The following is a 19027-nucleotide window of genomic DNA, read 5'->3' as shown; positions in this document are numbered from 1 at the left end:
ACCTTTTTTACAATATATCAAGATACGTCCAATGGCTAGGAAAGGTCTTCCCAGAATAATAGGTGCCTTGGCATCAACTTTGCAGTCCAGAATTAAGAAGTCGACTGGAAACACAAACTTATCTACCCTTACTATGACATCCTCGACTCTCCCTTCAGGTTTCACATGGGATATGTCAGCAAGTTGTAAAATAACCGAGGTGGGTCTTGCATATCCTATGCCAAGCTTCAAGAATATCAATTTCAGCTTTAAGTTGACACTTGAACTAAGATCACATAGCGTATTTCTAATAAAATTAGCTCTAATAGAACAAGGAATAATGAAGTTGCCCGGATCATTTCGCTTTGGCGGTAACTTACTCAATGAAAAACAAAATTCTGTTGTTGTGGCAACAGTATCTACTTTTCTTTTCTTGGTACAGATTTCCTACATAAATTTGGCATACATCGATATCTGTTCAATAGCTTCCAAAAGGGGTACGTTGATATGGGGTTGATCAAGAATGTCCACAAACTTCTTGAACTGAACTTCATCATTATGCTTCTTCAATCTTTACGAAAAAGGTGGTGGGGGTCTGGTTTCCTTAACTGCAGTAGTAGGAATTACTTTTGCCTTAGCATCAAAATCTAGTGCCTTAGTAGAACCCTCATCCTTGTCCTTCTCAAAAATACTATCATCATGTAATTCAGCTTCACCATTGTCAGTAGTGGGAGTAGAATTATCATGTTGTGCCCCACTAGCCTTGACTTGTTGATTGATTTTGTTCCACTCCTAAGAGTTAACACATTGCAATGCTCTTTCTCATGCACTTTAGTGATTTCAGTATCACTTGGCAAATGTCCTTGCTGACTCTCTTGCAATACCGTAGCAATCTGACCAACTTGACCTTCCAAAGCTCTCATAGACAAGCTATGGATTTGAAGTAAGGCGCCTTGATTATGAAGTAAAGCTCTTTGATTCTTAATTGAAGTAGAATGGTCTTGCAACATTGTCTTCGTAGTATATATGAACTCTTGAATTATAACTTCTAATGAACTCATGCTTGCTGAAGATGAAGCTCCTTTGTTGGTATTATGCCATGGTATAGTATTCTGGTAACTTTGAGGCTCATTGTGATTCTGCTACCGAGTAGGTTAACTAGCATTATTTGCTCATTGATTTCCCCATGAAAAATTGGGGTGCTGACGCCATCCAGCATTATAAGTGTTAGAGTAAAGATTGTTATTACCTCAATTGAAATTACCTACAAAGTTGATGGACTCATGGGCCTTGGCATAACAGACATGCCAAGCTAGTTACTTTCACTTCCTTCACCTCAGTGGAACGTTGTAAATGTTTCAGCATATTGGTGATAGCTGAGAGTTGAGCGGACACCGAGTCCTTGGTATCTAACTTAAATGCTCCAGGTGCTTTCCTCCCACTCCCAAGCCTTGAGGAAGGAAATTGATAATAATTATTAGCAATTTTGTCCAAGATAGAAAACGCCTACGTATGTGATTTATCCAGCAATGTCTCATTTGCCGAGGCATCCAGTAACATCCTCGTGGGTGCATTGACTCTATTATAGAACATAACTACTTGAGTCCAATAGTGAAAACCATGATTTGAACACTTTTGAAGCAAACTCTTGTAACGATCCCAACATTCATACATGGATTCGTAATCTCCCTATTGAAAGGATGTTATATCATTTCTTAGCTGAGTATTCATGTTTGGTGGGTTGTACCGCAATAAGAAACTCTTGCAAAGATCAGCCCAAGATTCCATCGATCCAGATAGTATACCACTTAACCAAGCCCTTGTTCAGTCACGCAATGAATACGGAAACAACATTAATTTCAGAAAATCCTCATTCACTCCTTCTTGGCAGAAAGAATCACAAACTTCCAAAAAATTTCGAATGTGTTGCCTGGCATCTTCATTTTGCATACCCCCAAACTGCCCAATGAAATTTAACATGTTGAACATGACTGGATTAATCTCGAAATGTACAGCTTGAATTTCGGGTGCCACAATCCCAGGATTCAGATCATCTATCATCGGATTTAAGTGATCACGAATAACACGGCCTACCAGCATGTTCAGCATTGTCTAATGTTGATGCATTCAGAATTCCGTCATCTTGACCAATGCCTTGGTTTCCAATCTGATACATATTTTCTCAAGCACGTTGAGTACATCTCCTTTGTCTAAAGAGTCTTTCAATCTCAAGTTCAATCGGTTCCAATGGCTCTTCAGAATGTCTTCTAGGCATACACTAAATAAACCTGAAAAAATAATAAAACAAAAATATAAAGTAAACTATACACAAATAAAAATGTTATGGCAAAACTAATTAACTTCAGGCTACCAATCCCCGGCAACGGCGCCAAAAAATTGTTCGTATGTTATGAGTACTATAAATTATACGCAAATAATGTGCAAGTATACACAATTGCTCAAGTAATAAAGTGATGAGTGAGTATCATATCCACAGGAATTGGTTGAAATTACAAAAGTCTAACCAAAGCAAAGCACTACTCTATCTATGTATAGTTAGTATTGATATATACAATGCCACGGTAATGGAAATATGTATGCTAGTGGATATGGAATGATGGTCTGATGGTGTAGCAAATGGAAATGTAGTGGCAAGAGAAGATGTTTAATGTTGAAGATGAAGAAATGTCAAGGTAATGAAAAATGGTAAAAACAGTAAATAAATAGCAAATAAATGATAAGTAGATAATCCTTACACGACAAGCTTACACTGGAATGAATGGTAGGGATTGATTTAAGGATACTAAACTTATCTCTAAGGCAGATTTAAGTTATCTAATCTTTACTTACTCGATAGGGTTTTCCGAAAGTGTTCCCGCTATCTCTAGTTAAAGGAACCTAACAGAATAGGATGCCATGGCATCTACTCTCACTCAATGATGATGAAAACCCACACTATTAATAAAAACACCCTTTTTAGTCGTTGAAATCCTATCTTAGTCGCTCTCAAGTACTAAAGGATTAGGATATAGTATTCCTAGGCCGGTTCAAAGCCTCTTGAAAACACGATAGCCCATTGCTTATGAGGATATTGTCTTGCATTTCTCTCGAATACTATAAGTATTTTTAGCTTAGTTTTCTCTCGAACACCTAACCTTCATCTAAGAAATGGACACTCTCATGCCTCTTACAAGCCTAGATGGTGAATTACTCATAAGCAAAGCAAGCAAATACCCAAGATAAACATAAATCTACCATTAAAATAAAGTTTAACAACCATTAAAACAACCACCACCAAATAAGTTAGTTCATGGTGGGGTTCGAAATATCCATAAAACAAGCCATGAAAATATTCGTTCCAACAACTCATAAATAATATAAAAATAACATCAAAGGGAAGTGAGAATAAGCCTTTGACGCGCGCCACCGGAGGTCTACTCGGCCACCACGAAGCATCTTAGCTTTCTAGCTCCTCTCGTATGCCTAACTCACCACTCTTTGGAGCTTTATCAATGGAGGAACACCCAAGGAAGAAGAAAGAGAAAAAGAAAATAAAAATGGGATTTTTCTCCTCGTCCCGTATGCCTATCTCTTTCTCTCCATTGTCAAGTGTCATATATAATAAAAATATCTAGGGGTAATGATGAGGTTGCTGGGTGATATTGGGTACAAAATACCTCTTATACCCCTAGAATCACACCATATGCATTAACATTATCCTCCAGGTGGAAGTGGTCCTCTGGCAGGCTGTTACAACCATCATTTCACGAGCAAAGCTAGCTGTCCTCGTACAACTATATCTTTTTGTCATTTTCTGTGCCAGAAATGCCAAGGCATTTCAATATTCTTCAACAACGTGTGATGCCACGGCATTACTCCCCAAAGAATCCTTTTGCTTGCTATTCCCTGCACACCACATACAACTGCACCTTTCTCTCATACAACACCTTTAAGAGATAAAACAGTAATACCACCACAAATGCAACTATATGCAACTACATGATCCTAAAATGACTAAAATGGGCTTTTAAACAAACAATAACTTAAGTAAAAAGTCCTTAAAAGTAGTATTTTTAGGAAGTTAACAAATATTATTTGAACAAAGAACGCAATGTATATACAATAATTAGATAAAGCTTAAAAACACTAAAAAAATATTACATCTATTGATTGAAATGTCAACTGTAAACAATTTTTTCCATTTTTGACCAATAATTAATATTAGTGTTTGGAAGTAACAAAATATTAGTATGCCAGTAAAAAATATAAAGTTTGGTCAATAAGTTCAAAACAAAATAATCAACTTCGGGTCAAATACATGTTGAAGCTTCATCTCAAATGTAGTTTTGTTGTTTCCATTTACCTTTATTTCTTTTGCCTAAGTTCATCATGTTTTTGTTGCTTTAGTTGTCTTGTAGTCACTGCTTGCTTCCCCTTCCATTTCAAGCCAGGCCTTTTCCAAGCATGTCGGTATTGAGAAGTTGATGACCCAATCTTTCTTAAAGAGCTAGGTGTAAGCACTCTTTCATTTGGTAAACTAGGCTATAAAAATAATTGTTAACCATCATATGTAGTTTATTATATATAAATATGAAACATGGCGAATGAAGTAACTTACATTTAAAATTTCTTCTCCAGTTCTAAGGTTGTATATATGTCCATACCAACCACTTTGCTTCTTTTGTTGTATACAACAGTGTGTTTATCTTTGTCTATCAGATTTCTTTTCATGCTTCTAGTTGTAGGACCATTGTTGTTAACCTAATATGAAATTAAACCAATATAAGATGAGAATATTGGTACAAAAATTCAAATGTGAACTTTTTTTAAACCTGACAATTTACTGGAAGAGGTTGTGACTATGTAACTACTCTCATTCCAGTCTCAATGGTACTTAATCCATCATTGATAATGATATCCTAAAATTGATAACAAATTAGAGGATAATTTTATTGTAAGTAATTAAGAATTTAAGATTTATTTTATACCTGACAGTTTCTGGAAGAGGCTGTGAAAGTTGGCATGGTTTTATCACAGTTCCAGTGGAATTTGCTCCCTCATTGATAGTCATATCATAAATGTGAAGAAAAATATGTTAAATGTGTTAATAATTGTTTATTATAAATAAATATTGTTTACTTGTCCAACAGTTTGGTTAGAATCCTTTTTAGGACAATTAACCTTCTTATGGCCCATTTGCATACACATGCTACATGTTATTTACAATCTAACTCTACTCCACTTGCCAAATTTGCTCTTAATAGCATGTTCATCCTTACTCATTCTCTTTTGCGTTTTTAGCATTACTGGCATAGGTTTCAACTTAGGGGGTTGAATTGGGTCATCCAATCTTTTTGGCCAGAATTTTCTTCACCTAACTGGTTGTAGGATTGGACTGTAGCTTGTTGTGTATTTTTCCTTGTTGTACCATTCAGATATATAGGTGTGAGGGTCCTTCTCTTCATGGTACATTGCAAATATAGCTTGGTAGCATGAAATTCCAGACAACTCTCATTCCCTACAGATACACTATGTGTTGATTTGCACCATGAATCATCTTGAATCCCCTATCACCATTCTAAACCATACTACACTCGATGGATTTGTTCATGTCTCTTAAATTTCTCTGTAGCCTTGGGTAAAATATTTGTTGGCTACTTATCTTTCCAAATTTTCTAAACATGCATTCTTTACATAACCATTTTCCTTATTTCTTCAAACATGTTGATAATAGGATAACATCTTGCCTCAATAATCCATCCGTTAAAGGCTTCTGCCATGTTGTTATTGATCGTATCACACTTGGACATTACAGAGAAATATGTATGACTCCAATGATATATAGGAACAACCAAAATATCATTAGTTGACTGCTTACCCATTTCTTTAAGCTTTTTCAATTGGTCATCAAAATCTTCAACATGACACAGTTATAAAACTGGATCTTCCTATTAACACCTTTCTATTATTTATGTCAATTATCATAAATGTGTTTTGAACACATCCTATACTCTATGTGAGGAAAATACTTATTCAATATTGGAACCAAACCCTATAACATAAATACTATGATAATTAGTACATATTTAATCCAAATATAATAATCATTATTAAACAAGACAAATTGTTTGTTATACCTTTTTTGGTCTGACATTAATTCAAACCTTCACCATTTGGATGATTTAAGTCATATACTAGCTTGTTGAGGAACCATTTCCATGATTCCTTACATTCACCTTCCACAATTGCCCATGCTACTGGATACATTTGGTTATTACATCCCTCCCAATTGCAACTAGAAGTACACCTTGAGTCACTGATTTCAGAAAGCACCCATCAACTCCAAAGAAGGTTTTGCACCATTCTTTCTAACCTAAAAAGCATAATAAGTTAAATTAATATATATTTTAAAAATATGAACCAAATTCAATTTAACATTGTAAATGTGAACCATATATAAAACCTTTCTTCAAATCAACAAATTATATATACATCCTATGAAATATTGCCTTGTTCTCATTATCTCTATGAACTTGAATTGAGATTGTGCTTCTAGGATTGCTTCGAATCAACTCAGTAGCATACCCCACAGGTTCGCATATTCATCAATGTAAGAACCCATTTTATTTTGAAGCACCATTTTTCTAGCTCCTTGATACTGGTTATAACTAGCATATGCACCTAACTCATTCTTGCGCATCTCTCTCAAAGTATCAACTTTCATTTTTGGGTCACATAAAATTCTATCCCGAAGTCTTATCTCAATAAACTTAGAATTTATCATTTTGTTCTTATTTGTTTTAAAACACTCATGAACATGATTATATGTTTTCTCAATAAGACAGTCAAACCTACGATCAAAGCTGGCAAATAATAACCAATGACAACCTTTCCTACACACCACCCTCACTCTTTTTGCTTCACTTTTGATGAATATTAAAGAAAAACACTTCGCAATAGCATATTTTCTCACTGATTCCCTGAACCAAGTGTGATCTATAAATCTAAGTCCAACTTCCCACAAAGGAAATTTACAAGCCTCATCATATGCATTCCCCACTCTAATGTTTCCTTTGTATGCTCCACATACTCTGTCATCCTCATTATTTGTATCATCATATTCTCCTGGATCATCTGACTCTAAGTAATCACTTTCATGAACTTCCAATCTACCAGTTTTCTCTTTCATTCTATCTGCTTCTACTGCATCATTTTCAACAACTATAGCATCATAATTGTTTTCACTATCACTATCATTATATGTATTCTCATGACTTCTCGATGTTTCCTTAATTGATTCAACTTCTTGATCTATATCAGAAGCTATTTCAATACCCAAAAAAATTTATGAGGCTTCACTGATATTTCTTCCTCAGCAATACCAACTTTATACAGGTCCGCGTCATCATCATTGATAATATCTTCAATTCTAACAATGTTTACAGTTTTATTACAGACCACATTATTTACATTTTCTATTCCAGCATTTTCTTCTTCAAAACCAGTGTTAATAGCTTCATCAATTCGAGCAATTTCCTCCTCAAGACTAAGGTCATTAATGTGCACAGTGGCCACACCTTTAGTTCTACCATTACCCTCAGCAATGTCATCATTGTTTTGGCTAGAAGAATCAATACCCTCATCTATCTCTTTACTTCTTTTATGAGTTTCACTTACCACATATTTTTTTGTGTAGTCCACATAAAAGTTTACTACACCCTTTCTGTTCAGAATCCCTAAACATTGCCTAACCAATTCATCATCTACCACTATCACCAATGCATTGTTGTTTAATTTAACATCTGGTATCTTATGGTAAAACCATGAATCAGAGGCATACCCTAAATCCTTCATATTCCCAATTAAATCCCAATAACATAGTATAGCAGGATCAACTTTAAACTTTTCAACTTTTCCATCTATATACTCAATTTTAGGTAAACCTACACATTTACCTCCATGATGATATTGTAGCACAAAAATTTCTGGTTCGGTACCTATCATGTAACATAACAACCTGATGTTAATAAAAACATTAACAATTTATTAATAACATCAAGGTTTAATCATCTTAAATTAAATTATTAAAGAAAAAAACAATAAATCTTTGTATTTTTCAAATGGAAAAGCATGGGGACCATGGAAAAAATCTAAGTACATTTTGGGTCAAAAGCATGGGACCATGGCAGGAAAAAGAAAGAAGAAGAAAACAAATGACCATGAAAAACTGTGTGTGAAAGTGTATATCAACCAAAAGAAGACAAAAAAATTGTTGATGTTCGATTAAAAAATCGAACATATAAAACTATCTCAAATCAACAAAACCTAAACCCAAAACACTAAAATACTACTTAAAATCATAAAACTTACCGCTTCTTGGTTGCTTTAACACAACCCTCAAACTTTCTCTCTCGATTATTTGCAAATATGCTTCCTCTCTTTCGCTTGCTTTCAATTTTTTGGCAGATGTCTAGCTTTCAGTTGTAGATGTCTTGCTTTCTCTCTCAATTTTAGGGTGCCGATTTGATTTTAGGAGAGTATTCAATTGTGTTTTTTTGGTAAAAGATGGATTCTAGAGTTTTCATTCAATCGTGATTTTGGGAATTTGTTTTCCCTCTTCATGTTTTTAAGGATTAGGAATAAAATTATTGTTTTGTTTATTTAGCCCGTGTAAATCTATATTTTATTTTCATTTGGCCATGTCAATTGGTTTATACATTAGCAAAGATATCCCACGTGGAAATAGTTGGCGGCCAGGTCATCAGAAACTAATGGTTCTGTTAGTCAAGACGATCAAATGTAGACATTGATTAAATTAAATAATTTCAAGAGCTAAATTGATGCGAAAATACGATAGGAACAAAATTGATAATTTTAGTCTACTACATGGATATATATATCCATTAAGCCTAATATTATTTATATTTATTTTTGCAGGTCCATTACAAATTGAATCAAATACAACATACCCAAGTTTAAGATCCAAAACAAGCCCAAGTACAAACACACCCTAATGGCCCATTATGTTAATATCTTGGCTAACCTAAGATTAGGGTTAGCCACCTACCGTCGTTGCCAAAGCCTTCCACGCACTCCTCGACTTCCCACCGTCGCCGCTAGGTATAGTTATTACTGTCGTTGTCACCGAGCCACCATTATTCAGCTACAATTCACCTAACCAAAAATCACCAAAATTAAATCAAATCTATATATATATATATATATCTTAACCCATAAAATTTGGGGCATTAAAAACCCACAATTTCCTCACCAACCGAGCAACACCCTATTTTTATGGCCATACTCCTCTGTCATATTTGGCCTCATCTACAGTAAGAAACTCACCATATACATGCAACTAAATCAAAGATGCGGAAAAGGAAGCAACTTTCAAAACCAACAAAATCCACTAAGAAGATTCGAAAAACAAAAGGAGAAGAAAAAGTCAATTCCAACAACCATCCACCAAGAATAGAAAGAAGGAGAAGCATCATCAAATCAAAAACCAAAAACAATGAGAGCAACAAAAAAAGTCATTCACAACAACCAAAAACGAAAGGAGACCCATATTTCGAACACAAAAAGTGAAATCAGTGGAGAAAAAAGAAAATAGAGAATCTTAAAAAAGCATACATGTTTTTCGAGAAAAGAAAAAGCTTCCATCTTTATCGAAATCGAAGAAACCTTGGAGAATCAATGGTAAGCTTTCACCATTTTGTATATAGGGTTTAGATATACTTATTTGGGGTTCGATGCCGAAGGAGAGAGAGGCCTTTGATTTTACTTGTTTTATTTTTAAGAAAATGAAAGATGAATATGTTTGTGTAAAGCGACCTTAGACCAACTCCAACGATCGCTGGAGTGATTGCAATCTCCACTTTGGAGATGAATTTCAACTCCAGCCCATTGCCACTTTAATGTTGGATTGTGGCGACAGCTACAGTTGTACGCTACAACTAGTATTACACTGTAGCTGCGCTACATATTATATTTTTTATTTTTCTGTTTTTTGGTTTTTGTTATTATTTTTTTTACTTTCTTTTTGTTATTTTCTTTTTCTTTTCCTTTTCTTTGTTACATTATTTTCTCTTATTCTATCTTTTATGTTTTTTTATTGTAATTTCTACACAATAAAATAAAAATTAAACATAATATAATAAATTCAAGTAGATTAAATTGCAATATAGATAAAAATACATTGAAATTAGATAAATAAACATACTAATTTTTTGAAACATAAAAACTACGCAATGTTATTTATGAATGTTTTATTTATGTTTTTTATCTTGATATTTTTTTAGAAATGTATATGTTTTATTTTATATTTGCAAAATCAATATTATAATAGTTAAATATTATGAATAAAGTAGAGTTTGTGGTAATATAGAGATAGTGCTGGAGATAAATTACTGTTTCATCATTTGAATAGAGATAGAAATGTTGTAAAGTAGAGATGAGGACTGGAGATGACCTAAAGTAGTCTCCATCTTGTTTGTTGCATGTTGAAGAATGAAAGAAGAGAATGGGGAGGGGGTAGGCGACAGAGATATTTGGGGATTAGTTTAGATTTTAATTTTAAGTAAAGTTTTGTTAAAAAAACTTTTAAATGTCGTGGTTTTGCTTAGGTTTAGAGTTAGGGCCACGGTTTTTTAGCATTTGGATTATTCGCATGTTAAGTTTTCATTTATTTGTATTATTTTTATTTTAGACTTTGAATGAAGTTTTAATTTCTAGTGTTTCACACTTTTAATTTTTCAAGGATTTTATTTTAGTCTCACATATTTAGCGTTTTATTGCACTTCCAGTACCTTCATTTCATGTTATTATGAATTTTAACTTGTGTTCTCTACTCCTTTCTTAGTTTCTAACTTTAGTACTTTTATATTTTAGCCCTCATATTATTGTAAGTGTATTATAATAATGCATATTATTGCTTAGAGTGGTAAAATACCCTTAAAATTTGATAATAACCACTAAGTTTATTTTGTACTCGTATGAATTTTCAAGAACATCTTGTAGAATGGGCGTGAAACAGTATAATTTGTTAGAAGTAATACGATTCAAAATGACATTCAAACGAAAAGTGAACTTAAAAATAATCAAATATGCTTTGATAAAAATAATAATAGAGAAATCATTATTTTGTTTTAATAATGACAATGTGTTTTTTAGTATGTTTAATTTATTTTTAATTTATATTCGATTCATGTTTAATGTGAGGTTCTAAATAAATAATGAGGGAATATTCTCGTATAGGTAGGGGTGTTCACTATTTGACTTTAACCTAATTAACAGACCGAACCGAATTAATTTGGTTAATTCAGTCGGCTACCGAATTAGTTCGGTCGAAGAACAATTATTTTTTTAATATTTGGTTAACATTTAATTCGGTTTGAAATCAGTTAATTAACTGAATTAACCAAAATTATTAAATATTATATATATTATATATATTAAATTTATATTTTAAGCTAAAATCCATTAAGAATTAAAATCCAATAAATTTTTAACCACAGTTAATTCATTAAATTATCAATACTTAATTAAATTTTAATCCAAATTAAAAATATCTCAATTATAATCAAATTAATCTAGTTAAAAAATTAAAAAAGATATTTGGTTAATTCGATTAACCAAGCGGAATAATCGAACTTTGATCTATTCAATTAATATTTTTTTAAATTAGTTTGAATAACAGTTAAAGAAATAATATATTAATTCGGTTAATGATAATTAAGTTTGATCGATTGTCGAATTAATCGTTTCAGCACGCATACATATAGAGAAGAGATAGATGACATAACCTTCCCATTGTAGTACATGTGAATCGCGCGATTTCTACTCAAAATAAGGAATATCTCTTAATAAATTAATCTATGTTCAATAAAAAGAGTCATACTTTTAATTTCGACTCAAATCTACAAATTTCATCACTACACAATGTATAAGTGATCATGTACTAATTTTGGACACTATGAGGGCACTAATCTTTTCCCACATATAACTGATTTTTGAACTCATAAAAACGAATCTTCGGTTAATACAAACTAATTTGTCTTTAAAATGATTTTTCTTAAAATTATTTTAAAAAATGTTTTTATGTATTCGACCTACTTAACCTAATTTTAAAAAGATATTTTTAGATATTCAATCTACTTAACCCAAAAGCCAATAACAACTCCAAATTTCAAATTAAACAAAAATAAATAAATTTTCTAAAATAAAATCATAATTGTTTAAACTCTTGTAAACTCGATAATTTCGTTTTAAAAAAAACGTTATGACATTTTGAATAAAGATGGGATACAAAGCATATTAGATGCGATGGAATTTCTTCGACTGAAGGTACAAGGTTGAGAATGATGAACCTATACCCTCCCACATTCTATTACATGAAGCCCCAGATAGATAGCACACCAATCCTAGAGGATATTACACTCCACTTTGGGGGTGCATTTTTGTATGCAACTGCAAACATAACATGCTTCACATACTTTTAATGCAAATACAGATTCATATGACTTAGTTGGGTAGTCAAGTTTAAACCATGTCTGAATCATCTGACTCGCTCTCCTGGTTTTCCTGCTATCTCGAACCCATTTAACTTGCATACAGGGCACGTCCCTCGTTGCCGCAGCCACCGATCGATACAACTTGCATGAAACTGCAAAGATGATATTCTTATCAATATATATAATATGATGACAAAGGAAAACATGAGATTGTAAAATATAACCTGATGTAAACATGGCAAGCTCCGAACAAGATCCCCTCTGTCAACTTGATCCAGGCAAATAGTACAAGTTAGTTCATCTTCAGAAGCCTTCACACTCCCATCCACGGTCCTAGAATCTTGCTTTGGCTGCAACATATACTTATAATTCAGAATGCGGTACAGACAGACAAATTATCTTCAACACATGAATGTCCTCTATGATTATGGATACCTCAACGGGGGCAGACGAAGATTCGTTTTTATTTAGACATAATGCAATAAAATAACCTTAACGTTTGATAGTAGTGTCAAATATACCCGTATCATTATGGAAACCGTCAGTCAGCTGACGATCAACTCCTGATGTTGACCAAGCATATACACAACTGAACTCGGAGCCATCTCGAAACAGATGAGAAAATCACAAGATTAAACAAAACCCAGATCAAAATTCAGCAAAAGAATCAAAAACAAAATCTGGGTTTTCAGTTCTGAGATTTGGAAAAGACAAAGAACGCAAAAAGATGAATTTTGCCACTAAACCCCAATCTGTTTTGGAAATAATCGAGAGTGGGAAGATGAGTTTTTGGAATAATCAGGTATAAATGAGATTCTAAACGTGTTTTATTTATTTTTTTTTCATTAAATTCAAATTAAATATCTATTAAATAATATTTAGTATATTATTTAATCAAGTAATATGCTTGGTTTAGTGACAAAACTTGTGTCATTCCACAGTAATTACCTAGGTTCAATTCCCCTTCTAAGTTATTATCATTTTAAGGGTTTCTTTAAACAAACATTAATCACAGGTGACACTCTTTAATTAATCATAAATAATTAAATATAAATAATATTAATCTTAATAATTATTTGTTTTATTTTTAAAAATTTTGGTGTGGCAATGCCACATTATTATGAGCTCTGTCGACCTCCACATCAATGTGTACATGTTTTGTCAGCATCAGGCGTTCACCGTTAGTTGACTGAGTGTTTTTATCCATCGAGGATGATTTTTTACCCAAAATTAAACGTTGAGTGGATGAATGTGTCAAAAAAATGATACGGGTATATTTGATACTACTGTCAAACGTTAGGATTATTTTATTGCATTATGCCTTTTATATAATTAAAATATGGTCACTTTTATTTTTATTTAATTAAGATGTGGTCACCTCAAGTTAATTGTCGTTAACAACAGTTAAATATTTTGATATAATCACACATTTGGTCCATATTATTTACATATTGTCTCAATTTAGTCCTACTTTTACTAAATTAAAATAAATTTAATCATCCAATCGAATGATGTCACATGTCATGTCACATAGGGTGAGCGTTCGATCGTGCCAAGTCAAAAAAAATTGAGTTATTTGAGTTGGCGAGTCATATTTTACAACTTGGAGTTGACTTAGACTTTTTTTTTCGAGTCGAGTCGGGTTTATGAAAGTTAATCTTCAAACCGAATGGTGACACATGGCCTTAGGGGGTGTGCGAAATTTGACTCGACTCGAAGGACTGAATTTTTCAACTCGACTATTGAAAACTTGACTCAAATTAACTTTGAGTTGTAATTTCATAAACCCGACTCGACTAAAAAAATTCAAGTTCAAACCGTGTTGTAAAATACAACTCGAATAACTCAAAAAATTTAGTAATTAGTAGATTGATTTTCAAGTTTGAATTGAGTCTCTCGACTTTGTACCATAAATGTATATCACATATGAAAAAAATGAAGAAATACACACTATTGTATATGGTTATAAAAGATCATTTAAATTGGAATAAAATAATATTATAATATTATAAATATTTATAATTAAATTTAAACAAAAACTCAAAAAATTGACTCGACTCAAAAAAAAATCTAAGTCAACTCCGAGTTATAAAATTGGATTAAATTTACTTTAATTTATTAAAAGTATGACTAAATTGAGAGAATATATAAATAACAGAAACCAAATGTATGATTATATAAAAAAATATTTATCTGCTGTTAACGACAGTTAACTCTGAGTGACCATATTTTAATTAAATAAAAACGAAAGTGACAATATTTTATGTTTTTTAAATCAGTTATCAAAAGTAGACAAAACATAAACACAAATGATTTTTCATGTAGTTAACCCTTTATTATATTAAAGAATTGGAATAAAAAAATTGCTTTATAGCATTCTTTCTTAAAATATTTCTTATTCATAAATACGTAAATAATTTTATTTAAGAAGCTGGGAGTTTGGAATTCAAATTATGCGGATTTAATTAATCTTATATCTCATTTGTTTAATTATACTGAGTTGGGATCTGTCTTTTATATGATACTTTATTATATTTTTTATTATTTTAAAGAGATTATAAAATAATTTTAGTTCGAAATATACACTCAATCACTTTATAATAAAAGTTTAATTATTCTATTAATGATATATTCAAATATAAAATCATTAGAGATAACAATTATCATTTAATAACTAAAATCGCTTAATTCGAATTATTTTATTAAGGTTAAATAATTCACTATGAATTTTATTATAGTAATAATAAAAATTTTAAAATCATTTATCATAAAAGGGATAAACCCATTATAAATCTAACGGCCCAGAATATTCCACGATGTCCATAAAAATATTCATCCCAGCTGTTCACCAACATTCACTTCTCCTATTGGTTAGTCCGGTATAAAGAAAGAAGCCCTCAAAGCCTCTATTATCAAAAATACCCTCAAAAGTGCACCTTCTCTACTTACTAGCCGCCTCCTCTCAACCGAAATATGTCCATTTCCGTAAATAAACCCGCACCATCTACGATCCAGCGCGACCGGTTCCACCCGTACGACCCGCAAATCACTGACGTGTCGGTACATTACTGGATAAACCCTGGTTTTCAAAATTTAGGATCTTGAGATATTTAGCAGATCAAAAATATCTGGCTAACTCGTCCACGTTGGCAGACCGATCTGGAATCTGGTGTTGTACTTTTTTCTTGCTTCTCTTTTCCCCTTTATTTTCCCTCAGAAAAAAAAAGATTTTTTTCTTTCGTCCCAAACAGCCGTTGATTCTCACGCAAATATCTGAAAATCCCTTCAGATTCTAATCTTTTCTTTCCGATTCAAGCAACGAAATTTGAAGTATCGCTCAAAAAATACTAATAAGATCCCTGATTTGGAGGCAAAAACATGGGAGATGAAGTGAAGATGAATGAATTTGAAGTTAACGGCGGAGACGACGATACCACCGCAACAGCCAACACCGCCTTCGTTGACGATGAAGATGACGTTGACCAAAGAGTTCTCGAATGGGAGATTGGATTACCCGACTGCGATGATTTAACTCCGTTATCTCAATCCTTAATCCCACCGGAACTCGCCTCCGCTTTCAGTATCTCGCCAGAGCCTCGTCGGACAGCTCTCGATGTCAACCGTGCCTCTCACGATACACTCTCCTCCCTCCGATCAAGCGGAACCCACTTCTTCACTAACAATAACAATAAAACCAACAATAATAACAATCTCCATTCTTTTAATGATCCGATGGTAGTGGAACGTGACGGATCGGGGTCTGGTTCTGGATCTGAACCAAAGAATATGAGGAAGACGGATGCTGGTATTGCAGAGGAAGCGGATTCAGCGGTTAGGACAAAGGAGAATTCGGAGGATCCATCAGCGAGGGCATTGAAACGACCACGTTTAGTGTGGACGCCGCAGCTGCATAAGAGATTTGTTGATGTGGTGGCCCATTTAGGCATAAAAAACGCGGTTCCCAAAACAATCATGCAGCTAATGAACGTAGAAGGCTTGACCCGCGAGAACGTCGCCAGTCATCTACAGAAATACCGGCTTTACTTGAAAAGAATGCAAGGGTTAAGCAACGAAGGACCATCGGCTTCCGATCAGTTGTTTGCGTCAACGCCGGTGCCTCAGAGCCTTCGTGAGAGTGGAAGCGGCGGCGGCGGCGGTGGAGGAGGAGGAGGAGGAGGAAGTGGTCTTGTTGGTGGTAGTATGAATGGCAATGGGCATGTTGGGATGCCCATACCGATGCCTTATGGGGCACCTTTGGTGCCTGTAGCAATGCCGATGTACGGACACATGGTTATGCATCAAGGAGGGTACCATCATCAGCAGAATGGGCATGAAGCGAATTCGTACGGGATGCAACCGAGAGACTGGCCTTGTGGGAATAAATATGGATCAGTGATGTATCCCAATCATATCGCTCCCAATGATAAGTTAAATTAGCTGGATTTTTGTACAAAGGTTAGTTCCTTTCTTTCTTTTTTCGGTATTAGAATATGATTTTTCACCTTTATTGTCTGGTTGAGTATTAGTCCCTAACTTATAATTGTATGTATCGTGCTAATTTGTTTGGAAAATTTGGTTCTAAGTAAGCTTTGAGGTATAGTGTGATGTACAATATTGTCGGCTTTTGAACTTGCATAGGTGTTGATTGAAAAGCTATAATTAGCGTTAGATTATTTTGCTATTACCAAGAAAGGTTGTGGCAATGTGGTTTAAACAGGATCAATAGGCATTAATTTCGTATTTTGCTCTTATGTTTGGATCAATAGGAAAAAATGGAATCAGTTTTGCTCTTATGTTACTGTATTATGTTACTTGATTAGGATTGATGCCTGCTCTGCATAAAGAATTACTGTGATTTTCTAGACTTGTTGTGACTCTTTAGTTGGTAACCATAAAAAATTTTGGTATTATGGTAAGAAATTTCGATTTAATGTACAATTTGATATGTCAATTTGATTTGGTGTAACTACATACATGAAATTTTGATTTAGTTGTATGTATTTTAAAAGTCTAATAGATTCAGATATTTCATTTTAAGTAAATCTAATTTAATTGTTTGTGCATGCAATAAGTAAAGGTAACATTGTGCCACATCTATAACCAATTTTACATCACTGAACTTAACATCAATTTGCATGTATTTCACAATCCTTTAATTTCATCAATTTATATCACTGAACTTTTAGTATGAATAACTAAGATGCTAATTCCTTTAAATAATTTTTAATCAAAAACTTGTCTTAGAATGCATACATGGTTTACATTTGAAGTACAATCAACATTAGGATTTGGTGTAGAGTTATGTATGCTTTTTGAACCAATTGTTCTTATGAGAATTACTTGAAGCGGACGGAGTTATGTATGCATTTTAATTGACCTAAAATATAAACTACCCATATAATTGTATTAGTTCTTTGTAAAAGTTGAATCAAACCCAAAATCCCATGTATACAATTACATCAAATCAAGGTTCATATAATGCATTGTGTATTAAACCGAAGTTCATGTAGACTTTTTAAATTTATCTCTTTTGGGTGGTTTTAGTTTACCCTCTTACTTTATGAGTGTATTGGACAGGACGGTCAACACTATCTTTGAACTATTGCTTCATCTAGCTTTATGCAGCTCTTGCTTATGTATTTCTCATCTATTTTTATCAATATTAGTTTATACCATTATTTGTTCTTCTGAATATAATGCTGTCTGCTTCATTTACCATTGCCATTGCCATTGCTTCCATTTTCCTTATCTTTTCCCTCGTTCTTTGCTCTCACGTTATTAATTTACTGCCACTGGTTCGATAATCGTTTGTGAAGTGGTTTTGCTCCAGGTTGGTTGCTCTTTGATTACTGGTGACGAAACCATGGTTTTTCCTGTTCCCTAAAATGACTGTGTTAGAATGCATCGATTTTATGTTTCTTATGTTCACTGATCATTGGACTTTGCATTCCAAATTACTCTTTTGTAGATTACTTTTTGTGTGAACTTGGTGTTCACTGTGACACTCTGAAATGGCTGGGTTATGGTTTTTGACAGACAGAGAAAGACATGTTGGAGTGTATCTAGGTGGAGAATTGCAGGTATGAATGAGAGTTGACAAAGAGATAACCAAACCTCTCACTCTCAGGGTATTATTGCTTTCTTGAGTTAATTAGGCACTAGGGAAAGTCCAGGAACTTGTTATTCACTTGATAAATATCATTAACCTGTGTATTATTGAATATATTAACCCCCTTTTTTATTTTTTATTTTGGCCATGGAACAAAAGCAAACACTATTATGACTTTATGACCTTTTCCTTTTAGAGAAGGTTTTTTTTCCAATTGGCTTGAGCATGAAGTAAATTAGCTGCTCCAAAACTAACATATTTTCCCCATTGGGTTAACATAGAAATTGGTGTTCCTATTTGATACTTATAGAATTCAATGACAAAACATTTCGGCCATCTATATGGTTTAACTTTTTATGACATGCTGAATGATGTCATCCAATTGACAATTGCATGGAGTTATGTATACATCATACAGAAGTAGGAG

The 19027-nt window shown here is 33.3% G+C and overlaps 1 protein-coding gene and 1 long non-coding RNA gene across 2 annotated transcripts; one reads left to right on the top strand and one right to left on the bottom strand.

The window, feature by feature from the left end:
- Positions 1–4861: 4861 nt before the first annotated feature.
- Positions 4862–13220, bottom strand: LOC120160015. Its single transcript, XR_005519396.1, has 3 exons — positions 13077–13220; positions 9263–9265; positions 4862–4872 (listed from the first exon to the last, which is right to left on the bottom strand). It is a non-coding gene; the product is annotated as an uncharacterized LOC120160015 (long non-coding RNA).
- A 2508-nt stretch (positions 13221–15728) lies between these two features.
- On the top strand, positions 15729–18795 carry LOC120160014 (transcription factor PCL1-like). The gene is made up of 2 exons (XM_039170486.1): positions 15729–16946; positions 18528–18795. Exon 1 carries the CDS (start codon positions 15870–15872, stop codon positions 16926–16928), a length of 1059 nt encoding a protein of 352 aa, XP_039026417.1. The 5' UTR covers positions 15729–15869; the 3' UTR covers positions 16929–16946; positions 18528–18795.
- Positions 18796–19027: the final 232 nt, after the last annotated feature.

The sequence above is a fragment of the Hibiscus syriacus genome, unplaced genomic scaffold, assembly GCF_006381635.1.
Source record: "Hibiscus syriacus cultivar Baekdansim isolate YM2019G1 unplaced genomic scaffold, ASM638163v2 tig00111388_pilon, whole genome shotgun sequence".
NCBI classification, from domain to species: Eukaryota; Viridiplantae; Streptophyta; class Magnoliopsida; order Malvales; family Malvaceae; genus Hibiscus; species Hibiscus syriacus.
Note: the sequence above shows the minus strand (reverse complement) of the source record. Positions and strands in the feature narration are given on the sequence as shown.

Coding starts and splice junctions, on each gene's coding strand:
- LOC120160014 (XM_039170486.1), top strand. CDS start 15,870: ATGGGAGATGAAGTGAAGATGAATGAATTTGAAGTTAACGGCGGAGAC.